The sequence below is a fragment of the Cydia pomonella genome, chromosome 12, assembly GCF_033807575.1.
Source record: "Cydia pomonella isolate Wapato2018A chromosome 12, ilCydPomo1, whole genome shotgun sequence".
Classification (NCBI taxonomy): domain Eukaryota; kingdom Metazoa; phylum Arthropoda; class Insecta; order Lepidoptera; family Tortricidae; genus Cydia; species Cydia pomonella.
In genome coordinates this window covers 9,343,730-9,362,665 of record NC_084714.1, presented here as the reverse complement: position 1 = coordinate 9,362,665, position 18,936 = coordinate 9,343,730, and the positions used below count along the sequence as shown (strand labels likewise).

Here is an 18,936-nt window from a genome sequence, read left to right as displayed (position 1 = left end):
CTTAGGAAACAGATAAAATTATTCTATGAATAATTTTATTTTTTGTTATTTTGAGTAGAAACACTACTACTTACATATATTAAGGGGTCATCAATTAATTACGTCACACGTTTAGGGGGAGGGAGGGGTCGAGAAAATGTGACATTTTGTGACATGGGGGAGCGGGGAGTCACAAACTTTCTGACGTCACTTTAACTTCATCTGTAACCGAAAATTGTTTTGATATTTTGTATTTGCTTTACACTCAAATTTCATAATTTATACCTAATCGGTATCGTGCTGTAAATTATTTAATATTATTTTTATCAAAAATAGTTTGTAAACATAATGATAACTAATTCGAATTTCCGGAATTTCCGAATAATGGGGGGAGGGGTTTGCCAAATGTGACCAGATGTGACAAGGAGGGGTCAAACAAAAATGAAATTCGAGTAATGTAACTAATGACCCCTAAGTAGTTATTAAGTAGTAGAAACACTCATATAACTTTAATATTCTACCTGTTCGTTAATTTTTTCCCCATGGCTACGATCTAGAAATATTACTTAATTGATACTTAAAGCATCAGTTGACAGCCAAACTTACTTTTTGAATAAATAAAAAAATAAAATATACCTTCTATGAATGCTTGTCGAACACGATTTGTAACTGTTTCCAAAAGTTTGGGTTTTGCAGTAAGTTTTAGTTTCAGTTTAGTTTGTTTATTCATGTTGAATAATTTAATACAATAAAAAATGAAACGTACAAAGAACAGAACCTAAATTTGAGATTTTGATACCACGTTGGCACGTTGCTATTGTATTGCCCGCAACTCCCGTAAGTGCTTCTATGTCTAGGAATTAATCGGAGTAACAACGGATCGGGAATGATCATAGTGGAAGGTGCATCGGACATCACTAGGCACGCGTTCAAATGATATAACATTTAGAATTGTTTGCGTCCGTCCAGTCAAATTATCTTATGCCGTAACGTGTGGTCGTGCCCCTAATTGTAAAACGGTACCAGAACGGGCACCAACAGCCCGGCCAGCGCCCACAGCGACCGCTGACAGCTCACACTATCGTGTTATGGAAATTAATGGTATCGATAATTGCGCGTCACTGCAGATTTTTCCGTGTTAATTATTCCATTGTTAAACGGCTAGCACAATAGAGTTTGTGTGCTCAGACGCTTGAGTTACAGGCCTTAGGGAGTCACCACACTTATCGGCTCAAAATCAGATTATGCTGATTTTTTTACATTCAGGAGCATTTTTGTCGCATTATGGTTTGATGTCCGGCTGAGTGCATTGATATCTAAATTACGTATACAATGCAATTTGATCGTTTTGCTTATCATTTGAGTGTATTCCGCCAGCGCCTCGAATCGTAAAGCTCCTATTTGTTTCATAGAACTGTGAGAAGGAAACAAATTGAAGTAGGTTTTTTTACTGTATAATTGTGTGTACCTATTCAAGTTAGAAAGAGATCGCTCTTTAGAAATAAGACCGCCTCTGCCTTTATTTTTTAATCAATTGATTTCCTGAAGCTGTAACTTTTTCTGAGGTGTGCAATAAAGGGTATTCTATCTATCTATCTAAATCCTAAAGGCACAAAGTTGGTGTCAGCATAGAATTCATATGTAGGTATGTACTGTATGATACACGTACATGCCAACAACCAACGTGTTTAATACACGTACTAGCCATACTTTACGTATTTATTGCTCACTGGGGTTCCTATGCATTACGCACGATATCGCATGAACCGAAACAAAACAATTGACAATTTGTTCTTTATGCATTGATATAAAAGTGTATCATCTTGTCTTAATTCGATAACGTCGATATTCGATACGTCTAGTGACTCTCTTAAACATTTTAACGATGTTATTTCGTTGCGAACCTGCAAAAAATAAATTAGTTTACCACTAGCAAAAAGCCTAACGTTTTAATTGGAAATTTAAATGATGCTGTTTTTTGGTATTTGCCAATATGCAAACTCTATATAGCCGACATATTTGCATAATTGTGTTGCTACAACAATGGTTTACGTACGTTTAACTGTGGGAGATAAGTATCTTTACCTACTAACTGCTAACCGCGTCGCAGAGCGGTTCTAAGTTGATACAAGGCGTGCTGAGTACTTCGACACCGGATTTAAACTTGACTCAAGTTACACTATAACAAGGATATTAATAGTCATAAAAGTACGAAGTTCCTTGGATCTTTAGAGATATTTTCGAAATCTGGAAATCAAACTATGAAATTTACGTTGTAGTACCTATGTATTAGATTAGATGTCTACCTACTGATATTAAGTAAATTGTTAATTTATTAGCGTCATTTTATTAGGTACAAACATTATGAATTACTTGATGGCCGCAGTACTCGTATTCGTAACAAAAACACGCGGTGTACCTCTTTTGCAACGAGTAGGGTTGCAATCACGTACGTTGCTGATACCGGATTAAAACATCGAAAATCTTAAAAACCTCGTCTAGACACTCCCAGGACGCGCTCGATTCCATACTAGGATAAATCCGGAGAAACCCGCACAGATGGGGGCCTTAAGTAGGTACGAGTAACACAACTTACGCTGATATTGGTCTCTCTATCACACATCACACCATAGATAGAGACCAACATTAGTCAATAATTTCATCCAAGCAGAATTCGGAGACACATCTATAAACTTTCAATTAAGTCACAAGAAGATAGCAACCGCCTGACAATCAAAGAATCCATATCTATTTGCGAGTTCCTGTAATTGGCTCTGTATTACTATCTAAAAAGTTTAATGTATTTTTTTTTAACTATTGGAATTCCTTGTATACATAAATAAATAAATAAATATTTCATTTTAAAACGACACACTGGATATTAATTTCAAGCAATTTTAGTGCCTATGTTTATTTAAAATGAGTGCGTAACTTCGATGGGAGCGACTTTTTGACGGCAGGTTCTCTCAACCCCGACTACTGTCTAATTATCTGTATCAACGGTTGCTTTGTGTTTTCAGGATTTCGAGACGTGCGTGTTGAGTGGCGATCGCGAGTGCCGGTACGTGCAGGGCGAGACGCACGAGGGCATCGGAGATCACCGCCGGCAGACGCTCTTCTTTTGTGGACACGAACCTCAGTGCACGTCAGTACCTTCTGTCCTTTGTTTACTATTTGCTTGACAAATTGATTTCTATCGTTTGTACAGTTTATTGTTACCGTAACTTCCACCATTGCCATCAAAACGTTGCCTGGGTTGAAAAAAACAGTGTTTTCTACTAAACGTGTGTGACTACTATATATTTTTTAAAACATCTTTTGTACCACATTTTAAAGCGAAATAAAGATATTTGTATTTGAACGCCTTCAACGTTCTGAAATGCATCAATAGTACATTGTGCAACGAAGGGGGAAAGTGAAATTATGGATACGAGGGAATTAAAGACACGAGTTTGCAATATTCTTACCCCCGGAGTTAAACACAATGTTTTTCATCACACTTGGGAAAAAAAATTAAATTTTAAGCGAAATAATTCTTAAATACGGTGACATATCAAACATTCGTCCGCCATTTTGTTATTTCCTGGCAGGTGAGGCATCGAAGGCACAGACCTATTCGGCATTCAGCTACGATTGAAAATTACGTAAAAAAAAATTTAACGGCTGTTAAATTAATCAAATTAATTAATTTTAAACATAAACCAAAATATTAAATTATAAACCTCAGTATTTTCAAAGTCAAACTCATTTATGCTACTTGGTTTGTATCAATATGTACACAATCCATAACTCCCGCGGGAACAAAATAGGCCTTTGTCCTTCAGCACACCTGCATGAAATAAGATATATTTCGAGCAAGTGTGATGAAAATATTATAAACGACCAGAAATAACAAAGGTGTGATAAAAACCCTGTTGTTACCAGTTATCTACTGCAGTTAAAGCGATAGTAATACATTTCTGGACGTCTATATTTGCCAAGCGCTAACGTGAAATTAAAGAATATGTCAGAGACTTATTACTTTTTTTTACCTAAAATAAAGTTTTCTTTACACATATTTTATGAAGAAGCGCCGGACCACGTCGCTTAACGAGTTAACGACCGGCGAATAAAAAGCTCCATGACATTCTATTAGCGCCACAAAAAGCGCCGAATGAGACACTCCTTGGGTTTTTACTTGCACGCGTTTTTATAAAGTACCACTAGATTTGCAATTGGCAAAATTTGTCACGTTGAGGCTATTTAAATTTTCGATGTTATCGACTATTCTTGAGAGATTATTTTATTTTATTTTACAATGAATATGCATTTTACTCAGTTCTACATTTTTAATAGGGCTCGGCATGCATTAAAGTTCTACGAAAAATATCATTTCTAGGGGTTCTATGAGGGACCGGTGCGTTAAGATACTTACTTTTAGCGGCATTCAATTGAGAAAAGAAATCTAGCATCTTATCGATTTGGAAAAAACTATAGCGACATATAATGTAACTTTTGGTCGCATTTCAACAGCGACCTCTGATTTAAGATAATCCCAGTCCCTACAAGCAAAGGCTAGAGTAGGAATCACATCATCAGGGTGTGAGTTAAAATTTGTAAATTCTCGTAATATAAACGCACAAAGTTTAACGCAAATGGTGCTGTAATCGTTTCATCATCATAATCATCATCCTAGCCGAAAGACATCCACTGCTGGACAAATGCCTCCCCCAAGGATCTCCACAATGAACGGTTTAAAGTGTAATCGTTTAAAAGCATGTTTTTTAGCTTAAGTTATACCAAATTCAATCTCAAATCTTCATAAAATGCCCGTTTTTTGGGACTCCATGTAAAACATCTATATTCTATGTAATGCCTCCAAAAATAAACTTTAATTGTTTCAGGCCGTTTAACAGCGTAGAAGCGCTGCAGCGCGCGAAGCGTGTCGTGGAGGAGCAGTATGCTGTGGTCGGTGTGCTCGAAGATATGAACTCTACTCTGTTGGCTTTCGAGCGATACATCCCGCGTTTCTTCAGTGGCGCATCCAAGCTGTATTGGGGTAAGTTATCAGGTTACCACCTTCCTCATCAGCTCATCACCAGCCAAAAACCACACTGTTAAAGGGCAATGCCAAATTTCGGCAGAATAGAAAGAAAGAAAAAATAAATTAGTGAATAAGAAAGTAAATTATTTTAACGCTAAAATCCAATAAAAATTCAATTGATTTATAAATTACTTATAATTGTTGCATATCGACGCCTGTCTGAAGTGGATCGGCAAAGTGCGTTCAATGCGGGTGGGTGCATTAACGCCTGACTTTTCAAACTTGGCAATCTCAATCTCCTTTGAAATCCCACAACTGTTTCAATTGAGTTCAATCATGTCTCAATTCATATTCTGAATCTTTGTATGCACTTTGATATCTATGTATATTTATTCAGTAGGTATTTATTTACGGAACGCGAACTCGCATGCGATTTTATACTGCGGACTATTGAGGTTTTATCCAATTCAGCCGACCGATCAAATACCGCATATAAATATAAAAACCGATAAATTAGCCTTTACTTGACAATACGTACCAGTATTGCGTACGAAAATTAGTATTAACGACCCGTTATTACACACTTACGTATGCGCGTTGGTCTTTGTCATTTCTGAAGGGTTCTATGGGGGATGGCTTTTTTTGTTTGTCTCATCATGATGCCATCTCACACGACATAACACTTCATTTACTACCATATTTAAAAGCAACTATTAATTTCCATTGCAGAAGAGCTGAACACGTTTAACCGTATCAACCGCAACGCCTTTAAGCCACCTGTTTCCGAGGCCGTCAAGAACATGGTCCGCGCCAACTTCACTCGCGAAATTGAGTTCTACGAGTTCTGCAAACAGCGCCTCCACCTTCAACTCAAGGCGCTGAGAGAACCCGGAGTAACGCTGCCGGTGTCGCAGCGAGTCAAGCGGCGCGCGGTGAAGCGGTTCAGACGAGTGTAGCGACTCCTGTAAACTGGCTGCTACAAAATACCCGGATTTGAGTGTTGAGCATTTTTTGGGTACAACGTGACGCCAATAGACATTTGTGTTAGTTGTGAAACTGGTGAAAGCAGTGCAAACGCTTATAAGTGTATCGAAGAGTATGAAGGAATCTTTGTAGGTAGTCTTGTTAGGTAGGCAAATCGGAAAGTTAAAAATGGTTGAGTGTAGGTATTGAACCATAAACTTCCTTAGTTTTCTGACAGTTGTACCTTAATACCTATATTTTCAAGATTTGCTGGTGTATTCCCAATTCCCATTTGTCCCGACCCCACGTGACCGCCGCCATACATACCTACGGCGGGAAATAATGCGAATGATTTATATGAATGCACCTATTCCCATCTGTGCCTGACAGGGACAAATGGGAATCCACGGATATGCTGACATGTCTATATGCGTGTAGTCGTGAATTAAAGAGCTCTCTTTATGCAATTTTAAGTCAAAATTATAATACATGCCAACATTGAGGCAATCAGGTCTATATGGAGGACGTGTTGGACACAAAAGTGCGTATTATTAGTATTGTTCAATTGTATTTGGTAACTTTCAAGGTACGATGAAATTTCACCCAGAGCTCCTATGCTACGCTTACTACTTGACAACGAGCGGATTTTATGCTTGTTTGTCACCGTTGTATTATACTTACATCTGCCGTGTTGTCATAGTATGTCGACGCATTTCGCAGTGATAAGGTTTCACTCAAATGCGGACTGCACCACAATACTGCTGCAGCGTTAACGCAGGCGATGTCACTGTCTATCTCCTTGATACAATATGTAAAGCTCAGAAGTCTGGTTTTCTAGGATAGCGGTGCCGTCATATAGCAGCCGTCTCCATCATATTTAGCCGTATTATTTTCTATGAAGACGGCCGCTATATGACAGCTAGGAAAACAGAGCTTACGGACTGAATTATGGAAGGTAGAGGCAAGGAACAGAATCTCCATTTACTAATTGTCCGACAAAAACCATAAATAGGTGGCGCTACAATACCTAGAATACTTGGGAAAAAATCTAATCATAGACAGCGCACTTCACTCCGTCAATAACGTTAACGCCTAGGTTCTTAGCTATTCTAGCGCTACTCTGGAGAGATTTGGTACTATTATTTATAGCTGACAGCTGGACACTTGCAACAGTTCTGCCTAAGGAGATTCTGTTCCTTGCCTCTACCTTACATATACTGAATGTTCGACATGACAGCTATGCAACAACAGCAACGCGATTCATCAAGGAAGTTGACGGCTGAATCGCCTGGATCCGGATTAAATTTCCTGAAGGAGGTTTTCATTATATTTGGTAAAAATCTACGAGTGCGATGCTACATGCGTAGTTTCATTGACGTTGAAGGTGTTGTAAACAATTTGGAAATACACAAGAAGAACAAAGTTAGACGTAATTTTCTACCTGAAAGTAGGGTTGTTTCTAATTTTTTGAAACGCTTGTATTACGTTCTATATGAATTAAAAAATGCCCTAAAATTCAACTTTTATACTAATAACGGCTTTAAATACGTTAAATTAACAAAATATATTTTGACAGATGCTTTCGCGCCTAAAACGCTCTTTGAAAATTGTGTGACGTCACAGTTTACGGTTTGACACATAATAACTACATCCACACGTAGAAGATACGAACTGTCAACTGACATTTGTCATTTGTTGTTTATCGCTTAACTGTCAACAGTGTCAATCCGAGAGTTGTGACGTCATCAGAATCTTCAAAGACGTTTCAAGTTTGGTCACGTGACGTGTGCCAAAAGATATTCTAAATTCAATATTTACAAAAATATGGTCATTACAGGTCCCCTAAAAGTAGTTTAACATGTTCTTATAATCCAAAAGAATTTATTGGGATACAAGTCTGCCCTAAGATTTGTACTTAGATGGAAACAACCCTATTCTTGAGTATTTTCACTAGACATAATATTTATTAATTATCGAAGTAGGTATTATGTTTTTGCAAACGTAATGTAGGTACTTTATAGGGTTTCATTTGATAAATGAGGCCCAGTGATTTGCCTGGCAAGCTCGGCCATTGCAATATACGTGTTTCCTATATACGTTGGATGGTAATATTAAAAATAATATTTAGCAATTAAGATTACTCACGTTATCACTTTCACTTAAAAATAATAAGAAGACTAACATCGTAATCATACGAGCAAATACCCACATTAAGCATCTAAACAAACAATATCTCATGCGAGTATAATTATGACTTTTTTGTATAAAAATAAGAGCCTGTTTCTTAGAGGTGTTGATACCGATAAGCAGTATAATTAATTATATTAGTCACTATATGTCACCTTTTCCAGCAATATGTTGTACCGCATTGTCTACCGTTAATAAGGTCGATTTCTAAATGATATTTTATGTAAGTAGCGCCTTATTGACTATGAGTGCCTACTCTTTTTGCTTTAAATCTTCACCCATTCTTTTGTTAGATACTTATGAATATAATTGTATGTTCTTATTTATTTTAGACTCGTTATAATAAGTTAATAGTAATGTTTTGTATTTCACTATCATCCAAGCATTGTGATATATTGTTTGCCTTCGTGTAAATATAATAAGTTGGCTTAGGATTTGTATTAATGCGTACAAACTTGTACGTAGATAAGTAGGAATTAAGTAACGTTTTACCTTTAAGCTAAACAATTAAGTTAAAGAAAGTTAATTGTACAGTTCTAATACTAGCGTCATGATGACAGTTAAGAAATAATGTTTTATTTATTTCTGAGCAAATGATACGTACTTATTAAATTTATAATCAAATTCTGGCGTTTGATTTATTGTTTATCGTTATTAAAATAATCGGGATTAAAATAAACATCAAAATAGAGATATTATGCACATTAATTTATTGTGTTGATAGTTATTAATAAAACAAGTGTCAAATAATAATAATTCAATAGATGGCATTTTATTCTTGTAGATTTAGTTAAATTCATATGGCCACATATAAAAGAATTCAGGTACATATACACATAAAGAAAGGTCTAATAAATAGTATGATATTGCTTACAATTAATAATAATTTAATTTCGTATTCCTATACCGTTCGTTGGCTAAAATCTCAAAACCGAATCAACGACTAATATCAGTTCTTTATAGGAAAATATGTCATGTCTGTGTGGCTATACAAAAATATAAAATATCCAGTTCATAACATCAATGTAAATAAGTATAAAACAGTTCACATAATCCTCATAGTTACCTATAAATTGCTTGATGATCGTAGTAATACGTAACTTACCTAGTACTCAGACATAAACTCGTTAACGCTAATAATATTACTTTAATAGAAATTTTACAACGATCTAACAAGGGTGAGATTATTATGTCACCACAGATATAATCTTAATTAACAGTTTTACCGAATATCTACAGTTCAATAAGACGACAGAGTGAATATTAAAATCTTTCTGACGTTTCCGCTCATAATTCGACATAGGTAGATCATTACATAAGGCTTATTGTTTGTATAAACGTATTAAAATATGATAGCATTCTCAATGATCTCTCGAACAGGACACTCCTGCCCTGAACCGCTCTCCAGTTCCACTATTCCTACAATTTATTGTCCCCGAGGACACTAGTATACTGTTACAAGTACAAAACAAAAGGATTCGATAAAATACATATTAACTCGAAAAGTCGTTACTGCAAATGGCACTCGGTACGAATCGCGCACTCGTCGCATTAATATCTACACCTATGCTAAAATGTATCACAATAACGCTTTACAGCTCGAAGCCTCAATAATTTAGGACGTCGCCGAGTACCTCCTAGGAACTGACCGCAGTTGGAACAGGCACAGGAATGTGACTAGTGAGGAGCGCTCCTCGGAGTCGGGCGCGGGCGCCGACGTCAGCCGCGTCAGTAGAAGGACGGGTGCCACTCCACCTGCGGGTGCAGCGGCGTGCTCTGCGGCGACGACGACGGCGCCGCCGGCGCCAGCGCGCCCAGCGCCAGGCAGTCGAAGCAGTAGTTCGCTCCGCAGTTGTTGTCCCAGAACTGCTGCCCCTTGCATTGGAAGCGGACGGCCAGCTCGAGGCGCTGCCCGGACGATATGCACGGCGCGTATAGAACGAACTGAAAGCGGTCCGAGAACCCGTCGCACGAGCCTTGAACGTAATTCGCCTGCAGGTCCGTATACGTTTTCCATTTATTCATCGTATAGCGAACGTGCACTGTCTTGTTGAAGTCCAGATTGCGTACGCGAACCGAGCCGCAGATCGTCACGTGGACACCATCACACACCCGAGCACTCTCCAAACACACGTTCTGCATTTCTATCTTGTCGGTGACGTCGCGCGGCAGCACGAAGAGCGGCACGAGTGTGAGCGCGCCCAGCCGCGGCGGCGGCCGCACGGGCGGCGAGCTCGCCACGTCGCATCCCGTCAGGTCATCGTACGCTGACTTTGGAATGACAGGAATCTCGTCCATGAATGTTTTGACGTCCGCTAAATCGAGACCCAAAACGTCCGCGAAGCGCACGATTTTTTTACGTCCCGGTGTGCCCGGTGGTGTTTTACCGGTTTTAAGAGACGAGCATCGTCGAACCCTCTGAGGTCTGTCATCTGTTTCTTCGTGCTCCTCTTCATCATTTGTTTCTACGTTAAGAAGTGATGGCTCAATTTCTGGTGCGGGCGATAATTCTTTATCATCGGGAACTTCACTGGTCACTATTTCTAATGTTTCATTTTTTTCTACATTGATGTGATTTTCTTTAATTTCTTCATTTTGTTCTACTACTTCCTCTTCAATAGGCTCGACTTCCGTAAGAGATAGAGTTTCCAAGACTGCCGAGACATCGTTTGTTGGTCGTTTTTCATTCGAGAAAACTTCATCGACACATTCGGACTGTTCGCTTTTTGCTGATTCAAATTCCGAATCACTGTCTATGGTCGTACTGTTAAGTGTTGGAAGACTTAGCCTGTCTGTTTCCAATGTGGAGGGCCTGGCGATACAGTCGATTTCATCATAACTGTTATGTCGCGCGCAGCCTTCAAATGTGATCGGAGAAAACAGTTTTTTATCGGCAGAGCCATTTTCACGCGCGACTGGCTGTACTTTCACGGGAGACCCTTCTGTGTAAAAAGCTGTGGAGAACTTGAATCCGTTCCGTTTCTTTTCGGGCATCATCAGTTTGGTCTGCTCCGCGGGTTCACCGTCGACATCGTAGAAAGGGGGCTCGTCGTCGGTGGGCGAGCGGTCGTTGAACGGCGGGCCGAACTCGTCGACGGGGCTGGAGGGGCTCTCGCATTCTAGCTCGAAGTCGTAGAAGGTGTCGAGGTCACGCTGGCCGGGGTTGGGGTGTCGGTGGGGCGCGCCGTTCTCCTTGGCGAGCCAGCTGTTCTCGTCGGTATCGTGCGCGCCGAGGTTGCGCAGACGCGAGTGCAGGTCGCGCGCGAACGCCGCGGCGCGCCCGCGGCACGACATCGGCAGCAGCGACGTCAGACCGCACTGCGAGCCGGCGTGCTCACCGTTCATCTGACTCTGAAATAAATAAACAACACAACGTTAGTTCACTGAAGACAAACAATTGAAACTCCTTTTTAGAGTAGAGAGCTTACTTTGCATTTCGGAAACAGTAACACGTAAAAGATAAATGTTACAATTAAAATGAAATCTTCTAATTTTTCTTTTATCTGGGTCATGTTCACAACTTGAGTTTCGTATTCAAGAGAATTATTTAGTAAATACTTAAATGTTATACTTTCTAATGTGTAACACCAAAATTAATCCATGAGTCTTATTTATTCAGTTGTGCGGTCGTGTCGTTGCAAACTCAAGCAACTTATACAATTACGAGTGTCCGTGCCAAAACATAAATAAACGCCGACAGATAAGCCAGGAAATACGCGACAGTTACCATACTGCTGCAGGTCTGTCAGCTATTTATTCTGTAGAGGGCGTAGGCTGCCTATGCTAAACCTACGCAACCGTAGCGGATTAGTGCTACGACACGCTTACTAACCTCAATGAAGATGTGGCTAAAACATACGGCCCAATACTTATAAGATTTCTTCAACCAAAAACGTCACTTTTGACACTGACAGATCGGTATCGTAACATTGTGATATCTTAAAAGCATTGTTCGAATTGGGCCGTTATTCAGTATTGTAAAGTATGATGCCAATTTGATTTAAATCTTTATGCGCCACATCATTCATGCAGCATGCAAGAGAGATTCATAAACATAAATAGTGACACTAATTTCACATCAATGCGTGTCGGTACTCCTGTCGGTATTGATATCAAATTGTTTTTCACGTCTGAATGAATACTTGCGCCTCTAAATAGACGACAAGTCGCGAAATTGATAGTATCAGCATAGTCGGAACAGCCGTAAATACCATGGCACAAAAGTTGAATGTCAAGAGTGAACGACCCCGATAAGATAACGAAATTACACGGTTCTGCTATATTCAGCCTGAAATGTTCTGTACAACGGGCGAGCACAGCAAATATACACTATCATAAAGATAGTCACGTCATGAAGACATGCACTCATAAAACAAAAATAACATTCTACAGTATAATTAAATACGCCATTACTAACTTTTAAGCATGACTCGGATAACGTATCTTAAAACAAGAGGACACTGGACACTATCTTATGTAAATACCTATAGGTATTCAATTTCTTTCTTACTAACAATTAAGAGCACTTTATCGAATTATTTATTGGCTTGACGCATAGGGAGAGAAATTGATTTTATTATCTACTGCTAATCATATTGGACTTGATGGTTGATGTCATGTCCTTTTATGTTTTATTCTACTCTGTTGCTATTTGCTATCAACGATGACTGCATTTTGTGACTTATTATAATGTATATCTGTTCGTAGAACGAATTAACTTACACCTTTATCTTGCACCTTCGCAATGACACCTACACAAGTCAAAAGATTTCCTAACGTACGATTCCCACCGGGCGGCGTCGGGGCGCATTTCACATTTGTACGGCCGAAAGCCGGTCGGCTCCTCGCGGACGCGGACTACTCCGGATGGACTCCGTCGCGTCTGTCATACATAAACATAATGTATAGGATATTGTGAAATGCACTCCGGCGCAACCCCACATGAAGGGTTTAATATTTGAAACTTTATAATCGATTTTCGACCATAAATTAAAAAAGGTTTATTGAAGCAAAAAGAAAACAATACCTACTTACATCAAAACAAATGAATCTCCAAACAACATAAAAATAATCTCCAAACTAGGCTGTGCCTGTAGTTTGGGAACCATATTAGGTAATTAAGGTCACCACTTCACGGTTTGCGTACTCGCATTGCAGATTTGGGCTGAAGGCCGTACGTTTACAAGTCGACGGACTTTCCACATCTAGGTCATCCAGCCTAGCCATGACCTAACTTCACACGAGCACTACTCCAATATAGGTACAGCTATACCTAGGTAGCGGACTAGGTATAGGTATATTAGTTCCACATATCCAGTGGTATTGTGGAATATTAGTTCCACTTATCCAGTGGTATTGTGGAATATTAGTTCCACATATCCAGTGGTATTGTGGAGCTTATGTAATAATAAAGGTATAGATAACGAGAATAACAGAACACGAAAACAAAGTCATCGCTAGGTCAGACATTTTTAGGCTCGATATACCTACGTGTTTGTTATTCGACTTGAGGAAGTTTATTTCTATCAAGTATCAGCATGGTAAGAATCTCCATTTTTACAAGCTTTTATTTAACCTGCCCTGTTCTGTTAATATGTATGTTTGTTAGTTCGTGTGGGTCAAATCTTGGAAACTAAATTTGACCCACTTCCCGATGTTCGATTGAGCTGAAATGTTGGGTGCGTGTGTAAAATAAATGACAATGCAATATTACGATGACATGGACCTGATCTGATGATGGAGACAAGAGGTAGCCATGGGAACACTGTGATAAAACAACGCAAACTAATTGTGTTAGGGGTTGTTAGATTTGTCTCGATGAGTATTATTAGTTACCGGTGAAAAGAAAAATACAGTCAGAGATAAAAGCTTGGAAACTTTTGCAAAAACCTTTGTTTGCCGAAATGGAGCCTCGCCCTATATACCGAATTGAACCACTTGTTTTTTAATTATTGAGCTTAAGTACCGTGCAAAGTAAAGAGTCAGGTTTTCACATAGATGACAGGATCCAATAGATGTGCTATACGCGTGCGCCCATGAGAGACAGAACATACGCAATGCGACAAAATTAAAAACTAGTTTTAACATTCCTGACAACATACCAAAAATAACCTACGTAATTTGGTCGAGTTATTTTTTTTTATGGTAGAGGAGGCAAATGAGCATAGGGATCACCTGATGGTAAACGATTACCATCAGGTGACCCATGGACACCTGCAACACCAGAGGGGTTGTAAGTGCGTTGCCGGCCTTTAAGATGGGACGTGGTACGTGGGATGGGGTACGCTCTTTTCTTGAAGGTCGTATCGGTCCGGAAATACCGCAGGCGACAGTTCATTCCACAGTTTAGCAGTGCGAGGTAGAAAGTTCCTGGAAAAACGCACAGTTGAGGACTGCCAGTGGGGCGATGGCGAAAAGAAGCGGCAGGGATTAATCCGAACAATTCCTCGGAGCACTCCCCGTTGTACATGCGATAGAAAATGCAGAGCGAGGCCACATCTCTACGCAGCGCCAAGGAGTCAAGTCGATGCGAAATACACTGGCAGACGACAATCCGAGTCGCTCTTCGTTGGATGTGGTCCAGAGGGAGAAGCTGGTACTGGGGTGCCCCTGCCCATAGATGAGAACAGTATTCCACGTGCGGGCTGCGGGCGCACATGGAATACTGTTCTCGAATATTTGATGCCCACCATAAACAATACAATAAATTACGGTGAGGAATAAAAAAATGAGAATATGACAAAGACAAAAAAACATATTTTAACATTCCTGACAATATACCAAAAACAATGTACGTAATTTGGTCGGGTTATTTGTTGCCCACCATAAACCATACGAAAATTTATGGTGGGGAATAGAAAAATTAGACTGTGACGAAGACAAACAATCATAGCGCTTTCTCTGCTACTCCTACTGAAAGTTCTATAAGAGCACCTCTTTCGGTTGTACCTCATTTGGCATCGCGTTTGGTGGATGCCACGGGTGACAAAAGGGCTGGTCAGTACTTTTGCCCAATGAATTAGCATCGCCATTCAACGGGGAAATGCCGAGTTAGAGGGTGTATTTTATTTATTTATAGGGTTTTCTAATTAAGTTTAGGAGTAAGTAAGTTGACGAAGCCTGTTGCAGATTTTGTCGGCTGTGTGTTTGACGACCGGTCTGCAACGGTATCATGGTCGTGTTTTTGTCACTTGTCATATCATGCGTCACTTTCACACTTACATATTTGTTAGAGCGTGACAGGTATGGTGACAAATGATAGACAGCCGTCCATCTTAGCCCTGCTGGCCTAGTGGGTATTGACCCTGCCTATGAAGCCGATGGTCCCGGGTTCAAATCCTGGTAAGGGCATTTATTCGTGTGATGAGCATGGATATTTGTTCCTGGGTCATGGGTGATTTCTATGTGTATTTAAGTATTTATACATATTTATATATTATATATACCGTTGTCTATGTACCCTCAACACAAGCCTTATTGAGCTTACTGTGGGACTTAGTCAATTTGTGTAATAATGTCATATAATATTTATTATGTTTATATTTATTATATTGTTTTGTGACGAAGCCTGTAGCTGAGTGAGTTTGTTCACCTGACGAAGCCTGCGTTGCGGATATAAAATTATGATCTCTGAATAAATACTTTAAATATTAAGGGCCTAAGAACTCACACACTTTTGTATTTATAAAATTGTGTTGCCAGCTCGTGAAGTAATGAAGTCTATCGTTTTAAAACATCGAATAAATTTATCGCTGCCTTCTTCAAAATTGAACTAAATTAAACGAGCGAAATTAAATTGGCGTCAATATCACATGTTGGGTGCACGCAAACACGGTCTTGTGATTGTTATGAAAACTTCGCGGTAACTCACGTTGTTTATTGGGACTCATTGATGTAAGTTACAAGTGCATGAGCGTCAATTAATTGAAAACCTACCACATTAGTCACACCTAGTACGAATTCGTGCCAAAAACAAGCGAACCGACGCCGACGTCACTAAAAGTGGAGACGATCACAAAACGATATAGATGCTATAAATAGGGCAGGGTCCCGTGATGATGCCTCGAGTCATACGCGGGCTATTATCCAATCAGAGCGCGGTCACCGCTCCGAGCCTTCAGTGAACAACGCCACTCGTTATCGAACATAAATAATAAAGGAACATCTTCAATATATTATTACCGAGGGGCAAGAGGATGGTCTTGGATGCAGACAGAAGCCGTTTATCAACGCTGGGCGAGACATTTAATCGAAAGTGTTACGTTTAAAAAGGTATCTATCTACCACAACTATCTAAATTGTACTTAACAACAGCTTTGCGGGGCTTTCTTTATAATATTCGTAGTCAAATTATGACGAAGTACTGCGACGGAGACCTTACGAACGTCTCTGGAATGTCCAAAAATACCCGGTGAATCTTGACGTCATTGTCTGTGCAATGACGTACGATTAGTTCAGTTTTATTACATTTCAAAACAGATAGCTTGCACGCATCGCTTTTAGTGTTCATGAATAATTTAGGTTCAAACGATGACCAACTCCAGTGCAATTCAAAAACCCAAATTATAGCTACATCAAGCTGAATTGAGATAGATATATATATATATATCGTTGAATGTATGTAGAAGATAGAGTAAAGAAAGTTAAGTAAAGATGCTCAAGATGTGACATTATAACCACGTAGGTATAAAGTGACTTGCAAGAAGCTGGTAAACAATGTCCCACTGCTAGAGGAACACGCCTCTCGAGGTACCTTGGTTGTTTCAGCTAGAGGTATAGTCACGGCCGACACTATAAACAAACTTCACGTTGTTTTGTTGTCCAATTGCGACACATGATGCTACCGACAACAACTACGTCTTTCATGGACTTCTGCCATTCAAGGTGACAGATTATAAAAGTGAAAGTAGTCATACAAAGCTACGATAACCCCTAACACCCTACCTGATAATACTAGTTAATATGATGTAAACATGAACGAAATGTACTGTTTTATTTTTTAATCAAAAATTAAGTGAATGTATTATTGGATAATTGCACTGACGAAAGGACAAGCGTCGCCAAGGTTTTTAACGTCTATAAAAAAAATGTTTTAAGCTCAGGAGCCAAATGAGTAGGAATCAAGTTACAAAGCAAAAAATTTCCTATTGAAGAGCAAATATTGGTCAATTAGCCTTTATTCAAGTTCTTAACTGTGTTTGCGGATTAATATAATCAGTAAATATTTGCAATTAACTGCATTCTGTCTCTAAATTGATTATCATGATGATAGCAGACCTAATTGATAACATACTATGAAAACAATATACGACGAATAGCGAACAGGAAAAAATGCTAATTAAACATTTTTTATGTTGCATATGAACTTTCCTTAAAAGATAGACATACACTATCGCAGACTTTTTTGCAGACCAATGAATGAGGGATGACCCTATCATACATTGTGTTGTTATAGCAATTACTTCCGAAAATATTCACTTTATCAAAGCAGATTCCTATTCGTTATAAAAGATCTATCGACACCCCACGCCATGAAATTAAAGATTAAAGTGAAAAAAATAAAATGTAGGAGAGGTACCCAAAAAAAAAATGTTTTGTAGTTTTATTTTACCATTTTGTCGCCATGCATGATTAATTTATGTACTCGTATCCATGCCAAATTACAGCTTTCTAGCATTAATGCTCACGGAACAAAGCCGCGGAAGGATAGACAGACTGACATGGCGAAACTATAAGGGTTCTTAGAATCCTAGTTGACCGGAACCCTAAAAATGCTTGACGTTTTGCATGGCAACTAGGTAGCCGGGGTTCTAAGTGAAAGTATTACGTGGTATTCTTACCGAGAATACATTCGTTACACCTTGGAGAAAATAAATGTCTGCAGTTTGTAATACGTGCGTGCCTAATTGTCAACATAACCAGACGCTGAGACATCAGTCAAAAGAATTCATCGTTGAAAAAAATACATATTAAACAATTGTTTAACACAAAAGAAAACACAAGCACAAAAAAATAATACTTTCGGGTTTCCTCAACGGAACACAAACAGTTGCTGCACTTTGAGATTTCTAAAACTTGTAATGTATACTGCACTTAGCTCTTCTCAAAAGTGTTCCGAACCCTCTGGGGCTTTTCCTAAGTATGTATCCCCATATGAATAACGATGATATTTGCACAGGCATTAGTATTGTTTAGTCATATCGTAACTTAAGGAGCTCAATGAATAGCTCGATAAGAACGGTCATCGAACTGGCAGATAAAATATCGAACCGATATACAATAATTAGCATATTGTGGAGCTAAAACTAGTTAATGGAAAAAGGACTAGAGATAGACCATAAATAGTCTTAACAAAACAACAGAGTTCAAATCTAAAATAAAGACGTTAAGAGTCCTCAGCAAGCTCGTTTCTCCATACAAACGTAGTTACGCTATGGTTTTAAAACGACTAGCTATTAGATTGCTCTGAAACTTTTGTACTGACTACTGGATAAGGTATATAATTGTATACCTGTAATTAGTTTATGTAGCTTCAGATACCATACAAACCCGTGTTTTATAAGCTGGAACTATATAAACTAATTACATGCATAGATATACCTCATGTCATTGTACGTGCAAATATTCATTACAATCCAACCTGTATAATAATAATTCAAATTCGTAAAGATTGCGTTCACAATATACTTCATTCGTTTATTGTCTACTTTGCTTGTATGGAGAGAAAGTATTATGGGATGTTATAAATTCGGGTTTTTCACACTGTTAATCCCGATTTTAAGCCT

The 18,936-nt window shown here is 38.9% G+C and overlaps 2 protein-coding genes across 12 annotated transcripts in view; one reads left to right on the top strand and one right to left on the bottom strand.

Annotated features, from left to right (window-relative positions):
• The window catches only part of LOC133523460 (heparan sulfate 2-O-sulfotransferase pipe), a 94,073-nt gene extending 85,297 nt beyond the window's left edge, over positions 1-8,776 (top strand). For all 7 annotated transcript variants that reach the window (XM_061859053.1, XM_061859054.1, XM_061859052.1 and 4 more), the window contains 3 exons: positions 3,000-3,124; positions 4,863-5,017; positions 5,732-8,776. In XM_061859053.1, coding sequence (XP_061715037.1) covers positions 3,000-3,124; positions 4,863-5,017; positions 5,732-5,958 — 507 coding nt within the window. In that variant the 3' untranslated portion in view covers positions 5,959-8,776. The remainder of the gene's footprint in view (positions 1-2,999; positions 3,125-4,862; positions 5,018-5,731) is intronic.
• Positions 8,777-8,839: 63 nt separating this feature from the next.
• The window catches only part of LOC133523462 (glycogen-binding subunit 76A), a 57,276-nt gene continuing 47,179 nt past the window's right edge, over positions 8,840-18,936 (bottom strand). For 4 of the 5 annotated variants that reach the window (XM_061859060.1, XM_061859059.1, XM_061859058.1 and 1 more), the window contains one exon: positions 8,840-11,503. In XM_061859060.1, coding sequence (XP_061715044.1) covers positions 9,881-11,497 — 1,617 coding nt within the window. In that variant the 5' untranslated portion in view covers positions 11,498-11,503 and the 3' untranslated portion in view covers positions 8,840-9,880. Of the gene's footprint in view, positions 11,504-11,580; positions 11,680-18,936 lie in introns of those variants that run through there. The other variant, XM_061859055.1, reaches the window with a different exon arrangement.